Raw genomic sequence first — 8413 nt, 5'->3', positions numbered from 1 at the left:
CAAAGCCAACTGTAAAGTTTGTAGATTTTTTTTAAAACCATCAATAATATTCAAAACTGGCCTAACTTTATGTAAAACATCATCAGTTTCTAATGTGGGGTCACTTACATGGAAATACTCATGAATGTTTTTATAACGACACAAAGTCATTGCTTGTTCAACAATAGGGCATTTATGATATTACCTTGGAAATAATCCCTAACCTCTGGAATTACATTCCTATATAAATTTCTATACCAACAAAAGCTTTCATTTCATCCCTGATTACTGGTGTCCAATTTGGATCTTGTTTGTTGCTTGTATTTTGTTTGTAATCAGCATAGGCATTAGTGCATTTTACAAGGTTATCATAAAATGCATCACCTCCCAACAACAAATTGAGAAAATCTACTTCAGATGAACCTACCAGCAAACTATGACACGGGCCGAAATCATCACCAAAAATAATTGGTTCAATGAAGGTGATTGTACGAGACCAGGAAAAGGGGAAATGCGGACACTGTATATCTTTAGAACTAGTAAAGTTAACAGGTAATAAGTGAAAAAATTTAAAAATAATAATGTGATTTGCTTTGATATTAATATAATGGCACTTGTTGAAAATATTTCAAGTATATATATTTCAAGTATATATATATATATATATATATATATATAAAAAAAAAACAGTATAGTTATAAAATATTTATAAAATACTAATTATTTTTCAATTTATATAACAATTCCTATGGTACTTCTTTCAACGAAATCCATCGATGCATAATCGAGCACGATCACTTTAGAGCTATGCTTGCACAAGTCAGAAGCAAAAAACTTGTCAGTGTTGGGAGACATCAGCTGTTTGTTGTTCCTGGCTGTATAAGTGTACCTTTAAAGTGGTTGTGCTTGTTTATGGGGAGTCAAACTGTCAAAAATAAAAAAATATAGATTTTAAATTATATTGTTTTATTATTACTTAGTTCATTATGAAACTAATTGAGAAAACTAAATTTCTCATTGTGTCCAGGCGATCCTCTGATGTTGATTGTTCTTCTCTTAGACAGTATATGCAAGAAGAGGTAAATGGATTTGAAATTACCCATTTGATATATTGTTATCCAGGTTACCGGTTGTTTAAAACTGATGTCCCAGAGGTGCTGTGGGACAAAATTTTCAACCCAGATTTCTGGCTAGTTGGCTTTTTCTTAATCAATTCCGTTATAGGCCTACTGAAGTTCAAGACTCTTCTGTGGTGAAAACAAACAGTGAATCACCTTGTGACGTTCAGGTTTCTTTTTAGGAAAATGCCGTAGGCCTAAACACAACATGTAAAAGTAATAGGACTTTTGGTATGTACAAGTTCTCGTTCTTCAAACAATGAAAAATGCATGCAGTGTCAATTCAGACATGATTAAATAATTTTTTGCTTAACATTTTTCACATCAATATTCAGTCAATAAGGACTAAGACAGATGAACTTGAATCATTAATTTTACACACAAATATTTATCCAGACGTAATCGTTATAAATGAACATTGGTTAACGGAAGCAGAAATTCATTTCTTTATACCAAGTGGATATAACATTTTTTCTGTAGAACAATGTTTGGGCACGGTAGTGTAGCTATTTTTGTTAAATTTACCCTTTAATTTTTATTTCCTGGACTTAAAACATTTCTTGCACAGAAAACTTTTTGAGGTAACTACAATAGACATTCCAAAGTTAAATACAATTATAGTTTCGGTTTACTGCACACCGGACACCTGTTCCAATGTTTATTTTTTGGACACACTGGTTGATCTTATTATATATTTGCTTAAATTGCTGTGGAGACTTAAATATCAATATATTAGACAGTGGAAACAAAACACAATATCTTTTTACTCTATGAGATCAATTGACTTTGTTTAAATGACAAGCCTACAAGAGGGCCTACTTGCATTGATAATTAAGTAAGACTCGAGAAGGTTAAACTCCCTTGAAAATGATCCTGTGTCAGTTTTTTTACATTGTAGGAGGAGGCCTTCTGGTGAAGACGTGTGCGACATTTTTACATCGAAATGGACCAGGAACGGTCACTCGCCACATGTGTTTAAATGGTACTTTAAGGATTGAAAACCTGGTATTGGGTAACAGTTCAACTAGCTCCGAATCCACCACAGTTTCCAAAAACTGTACCCTCCCTGTCAAAATCTCGGTTGTAACGGGATCCTCGATCATAATAATGTCACTTGGAACAATGGTATCTGTCAAATTTGCAATCTCTATAAGTGCATTGGCAAACCTCTTCATCCAATCCAGGATCTTGGTGGTGAACCCCCACACAAAATGCTTCAGTGTATCAGAAAGTTTTTAAGCAGCCAACGTCACCCTGATGTTGGTCTTTTCAATCACAAACGGGGTGGGGGTCTATCAAACACAAGCTGGTGGTTGGTACCTTCAAACTCAACTTCATAATAAGTGGGGACCAAGAGCAGAGTTTCAATGTTCTCACACCGAGCCAGGTGCCTATGAAAGTATTTACCAATATCAAAGTTTATGAGCTCCAACTGCTTCAGGAACATATTTTCCTTGTAGATTAGATATGAATTTACACATGTACTATTCAGGATCCCATAAAATAGGCACATCGGCCACCTTCTTGTCTTCCTACTGCAAGAGTATTGAGCTGACATTTGGTCCAATAAATCAACTCCTCCTTTAGTGCTGTTGTAGAAGTGAATGATCTCCGGTAGCTTAGTATCCTTTTGCATGGAATATCCCTGGTGCATATTTGACAGAAGGATTACATTCTTCTTTTTCTTAGGTGCAAAAGACACCATGGTCAATTCTCTATCAAAAGCAAACATTGTCATTTCCGCAGGTTTAGATTGCAACATTACTGATGGTATATGAGGTTTGTTTTTGCGTAATGTTCCGACCATTGTCAAGTTGTACTTACTCAGCATATCATTGAACAGTGGAACTGAACTAAACCAATTATCTACGGTAATATTTCTATTGCTGCCACGTATAGTGTCTGACAGTTTATCTACAAAATAATAAGCCTGCGGTTGTCGTCCAGTGTCCATTTTTTTCCCAGTATAGGGAATGGCATTGATCAAGTAGCCATTAGAGTTGCAGAGCATGACTAGCTTTAAACCATATTTCGCAGGTTTGTTAGGTATGTACATGCGAAACTGTGTATTTCCCCTAAAAGCAAGGAGCTGTTCATCAATACAACAATAGGGCCCGGGTATGTAATACACTTTGCAGTGTTCAATAAATTTGTCCCAAACTTCTCGAATCGGTGCAAGAGGGTCAGTCTCTTTCCGAGCATCTCGAGTTGACCTTTCATCAAATCTCAGTGTGTTTATCAAAAACTCAAATCTTGCTAAAGGCATTACAGTTCTGGTAATGCAAAGACCTCTAGTTTCATGCCAAAGAATCTTTAGAGATGTGTGGTTATGATTTAATGCTCCAAAGTAAATTACGAGTCCTAATAAGGTCCTAATTTCCTTATCAGTAGTATCTTTGGTGAAACATTGATCACTGTATTTTTCTTTCTGCACTGAAATTTCTTCATTTGTGTGTTTGACAATTAAATCTATTATGGTATCATCTACAAATAAAGAAAACAAATTTGGAGCATTTGTAACACCACAAGCAGCTCGGGCTGGTCGAGATCTCATGAGAACTATGTTTCTTCTAGGTGTTCGCCCAGCTCTTTTTGGAGGTGTTGCTGACCATCTATATTTATTTTTCCCTAACAGTTGTTTTTTTTCTATGAACAATAATACTTTCAGGCAAGTTTTGCATTGTATCCATACCTTGTATTCCTTCCTTTTCTCTTTCTGGCACAGTCTGACCTGCAATGGAAGTCCCAGGCTGCAGATTTTCATTAAAAACTTTTCTTCTTTTTTCGTCCATGGTTGGTGTTTCTTCATCCTCATCCTCATCATCTGAATGGGGCACGTACTCGTCTTCTGACGCATCGGGTGAAAATACGTCAGGCAGGACATCATCTTCCTTCATACAGTGAATTTCACATTCACTATCTGCATTATCCTCAAAGTCATTAGTCACGTTTTCCTGATTATGGACAGAATCTGGCTCCGATTTGCACAGTTCTGCTAAAACGTCATCGTCTGTGAGTGTTTTATCCATAACTGTAGCGTAATCACTGTAAATACATAAAAAAACGAAGAAATAAATCAAAACATAACAATAATGCACTTGGCTGAGAACTTAACACCAACACTACACTGGGGTACTGAGTGCCCCAAAACCTCCCTGCAGCAGAAAGGGGATGTGTCATAAAAGAGACGAACACAACGACTGATTGACAGTCAAGGCCAAGTAAAAGTCGTGGCCAATGGGCGCGGTAAGTGTTACCACTACAAATTTAGAGGAAAACAAAAATTCCGTGGGGCACTCAGTACCCCGGTGTAGGGTTCCAGGGTTAATAAGAGTTTTAACACTTTCCTTGGTCATGTAAGAAATTTAGTTCTACTGCTTTATGATAAACCCAAAGAACACATAACATATAAATTAAAATATAATAGACTAAACAGCACTTATTATAAACAGCAAATCAAATTAGCTAAATTTAAAGCCAATGGACAATTTAACATGGAGGCTAATAACAAATGCAAAGCAATTAAACACTAACTAAACTGTTACAAACCTTAAAGTAAGTTAATTAACTAAGTCGCTACACTTTTATTCAATAATTAATGTTCATATACAAAATTACTTCCAATAACAAGTGGCAAATTTATAAAATTAAATTTTTGTGCCAGTATAAACAACTATAACTGGCATTACAAATAATTCTTTGTTTGAAGGTTATTTTGACGATGGAAGGATTGTGAAGGAAACAGGATTTTTCCGGATTGCAGATCACGAAACGTAGTGTTGCTGATTTCTTGTTTCACTGAACGATGGCAAATGTCCGGAAAAATCCTGTTTCCATTACAAATGAACCAATTAAATAAATTCTATAAAAGAGGTCATGCATATATTATAAATATGTTTTGATTATTAACTTTTAGGTATACATATTTGTTAGAGTAATACCATCTTATAAAATATAAAAACTAAGAATATCACAGTCATACTATCTGGGCTATTACATCAACTTCCTAGAGTTCAAATATAAAAACTTTGCGTTTTTATAAAATATGTGTTTTACATTATTGTAAAGTTGTTAAACTCAAGTTTAAAAGAGGATGGTTGTAATGTGTTATTATAATTGTAAGAAAGTGTAAATATAAAAAAAACTTGTCAATTATTACGTAATATTTTTTAACATCATTCTGTAATCATGTATTGGTAAATAGTTAAATTAAAATAGAGCAGTGATCAAACATTTATTTTTTTAGCACAAATCATGTGTACATAAATAGCGTAAAATATTAAATACAAATAATTACATGTAAATGATCATAATCATTATAGCTTACTTAGAATTATTCAAAACTCATGAAGGGTTGTTTAAGTGAAAAGCCTTTTTAAATTTATTTTGATCCAATTCATTTTTAATCTTAATAGGTAATATTTTCAAAAACTTTGTTCCTCTCAACCAAGAACTCAAAGACTTCTCTGATAAACCTACTCAGTCATACCAAGCTACTAGAACAGTAACATCTAGTTTTAATCGGTCTCATAGTAGTTCAATTGTTATGCAAACTAAAGTTAGTACATATTATGTCACAAAAATGTTGGTGCCGGTCAGAAATAAAGACTTGATATATTGTTGCTAGAGTTGTTTACAAAGGATTTTCAGCCCTTTTTTGTTGTGGAAAATCTGGGGTTTTTCAAATTTATCTGCATTGAATCCATTTAAATTCCTCCCAACAGAAAAACAATTTCTGCAACTCTGCATACGGTGAGTATAAAATAAAGGTTCAAACAAACTAAGCTCAGTTAATTGAGTGTGCCTAACAACTGATTGCTGGTTGTCCAGCTCAAACAATACTTATATTGTGATGACAGCACACTTCATGTCTGAGGATTTTAAACTAAAATCAGAGTCAATGGATTGTCTACAGTTTGAGGGGTCTCGTAGTGATGGCAATGAAATCAAGAAAGCCACAGACTCTTACGGTATTTCAGACAAAGTACATGTAGTAGTGTCTGATAATGGAAGCAATATAGCAGCAGCGATTCAGAGGGAATTAAAATGATGTTAAATTGCCTACAACTTAAATCTAGTGGTTCAGGATGCCCTTACATTAGCCAAAGAGCTTGTAGAAAAGGTGAAATACATAGTGGCACACTTCAAATGGAGCAATATCGACACTGAGAAACTAATTAAGTTCCAAAAAGATGCTTTTCACTGCCTCTAATGTAAATTGTTTTATAACTACCAATATAAACAACACTAATTTTCACAGAACAAGACCAGCACTTAAGAAACCACAGAAGCTGAAATACAGAGAGACTCTTTAAAACCAAAAACATCATCCAGAATTGATTAAATATCAGAAAAACTAGCAAAATTATGTAAAATTGAGCTTTTTTCCCTTGGGGGAGCCTACTACCATGCACTTAAGCCTCAAGGGCTTTTTGCGCACCCCGGAAACACACCAGGGCCTACCAGTCTACAATTTCAGCAGTTCCAGAAACCGCCGAAAACAACCTATCAGGTCCTCCTGGGAAAGTTCACCACCCCTGTCCAAAGTACCAAAGATGGCATACCGCTCCCTTGCTATTGAGGGGTAATCAAATAGCAGGTGCTCAGCAGTTTCCTCCTGCTCATTACACCCTCTACAGAGCGGATCCTCCTGAAGGATGCCGGGTCTGTGAAGATGCTTCCTCAGGTGACCATGCCCCGTAATGAGACTAATAACCTGAGAAGACATTGATTTATTAAATGAGAGAAGGTCCGACGCCACCCTGGAGGAAGGTGACTAATAAAATTCTACTCATTCTCAAGCCCGGATGCAACCTCCACCTTCTCTCATGATCCGCGCGAATCCATCTCGAGACAACTCTAGAGGATTCACACCTTGGAACACCGCAGAACGGTTGAGGGCCCGTCATAATTATCGCTGAGCCCCGGTTGGCCAGGGCATCAGCTCTTTTGTTCCCAGGAATCCCCTCATGACCAGAAACCCAACAAATGGTCACATTGTTGATTCTGGCAAGGGAGGAAACGGCCTGATAGCAATCCCAAACCAGTTTGGATTTGATCACACAAGAGTCCAGCGCCGCCTGACTGTCCGTGAAAATATTAATTGTCTTGCTCGTATATCGCAGACGAAGATTCTCACGAGCACATTCCATAATAGCTGCGACCTTCGCTTGAAAAACTGTCAGATACGGACCCATAGGGACCACCAGCTCCCTGCATGGTCTCACTCCCAGAATTCCAGCGCCTGTGCTGCCAGGGCTGTATTTCTAAATAGGCTAAGTAGGCTGCAGCCTAGAGCGGCAAAATTAAGGGGCGGCAGATTTGAAAAAAAATTAAAATATTAAAATGAAATATTTGTGAAATACAATATTATTTTCCTTATACGAGTTTAAGTTTGTGTTATATAAATAGAGCTTTTAGGAAACACATACACTTTAATTTCCTATTTCGTTGTATGTATTACTACAAAATATGTACGAACGCCTTGTTCCTTCGCGCAACGAGCGGCGATCTGCCGATTTACATTGGCAACACCCCCTGACAGCCGGCAGCCCTGGGTGGCTGGCGCGACAGCTCTCCGCTCCCCTGCCCCTCCCCACCTCTCTAACACTGGCGCTCAGCTGATAGTCACCTGACGCTGTCACGGACCGACAGACGCACCCTCTGACTCACGACTCACACATCCACAGATTACACTACACTACAGTCTACAGTGACTACACTGCGCTGTCAGTTGGTGGTTGATGTTAGTGTTGTGCACACGGCGGCACGGTTACGGTGTTATATAAGTCGTTGACTCGTTGTATTCAGCTAGTTCAATGTTAAAGTCAACAATCAATTGTAAGTATGATTGAATCTGAATGAGACTTAGATGTAAGAGTGGAGTGAATGGAAAATTTTAGCTAACAAGTAACCATTGCAATAACATGTGGGTCGTTGTCAAATCAACTGTCCTTTCGAGGTCCCAATATATACAATTTTTAATAACTTTAATTTTAAGGGGGCGATTCACCATTGCGGTTTTAGCAACCTTTGGCCGGTCGGCTCCCATAAGCGCAATGTTAATTTCACGCTTGCAGGCTTGTCGAATTCAAATGATCATATTCCAACAGTGCTCACAAAATGTGCTCATAAAAAGTAATATTTTTTTTACGGAAATCTATTGACAACTAATCAATCTAGGGTTCTCGATTTTTTAATTTCCTCTCAAAAAATCTGTTTAGCCTTCAACGGGCGGTTAAAAATCACTAATTTTTGGACTTTTTGCCAAGTTCCCTACACTATATTATTTAATATTTTCAACATTTAAAAAACGG

The 8413-nt window shown here is 36.8% G+C and overlaps 1 protein-coding gene across 1 annotated transcript; it reads right to left on the bottom strand.

Annotated features, from left to right (window-relative positions):
• Positions 1-2370: 2370 nt before the first annotated feature.
• LOC124358489 (piggyBac transposable element-derived protein 4-like) lies at positions 2371-4126 on the bottom strand. Its single transcript, XM_046810783.1, has 2 exons — positions 3790-4126; positions 2371-3353 (listed from the first exon to the last, which is right to left on the bottom strand). Exons 1-2 carry the CDS (start codon positions 4124-4126, stop codon positions 2371-2373), a joined length of 1320 nt encoding a protein of 439 aa, XP_046666739.1.
• Between the last annotated feature and the right edge of the window lie 4287 nt (positions 4127-8413).

This window comes from Homalodisca vitripennis, chromosome 3 (assembly GCF_021130785.1).
Source record: "Homalodisca vitripennis isolate AUS2020 chromosome 3, UT_GWSS_2.1, whole genome shotgun sequence".
In the NCBI taxonomy this organism is placed as follows: Eukaryota; Metazoa; Arthropoda; class Insecta; order Hemiptera; family Cicadellidae; genus Homalodisca; species Homalodisca vitripennis.
Note: the sequence above shows the minus strand (reverse complement) of the source record. Positions and strands in the feature narration are given on the sequence as shown.

Coding starts and splice junctions, on each gene's coding strand:
- LOC124358489 (XM_046810783.1), bottom strand. CDS start 4,126: ATGGATAAAACACTCACAGACGATGACGTTTTAGCAGAACTGTGCAAA. Junction 3,354..3,789: donor AGAAAAGGAAGGAATACAAG/GTATGGATACAA, acceptor TAATGCCTTTAG/CAAGATTTGAGTTTTTGATA.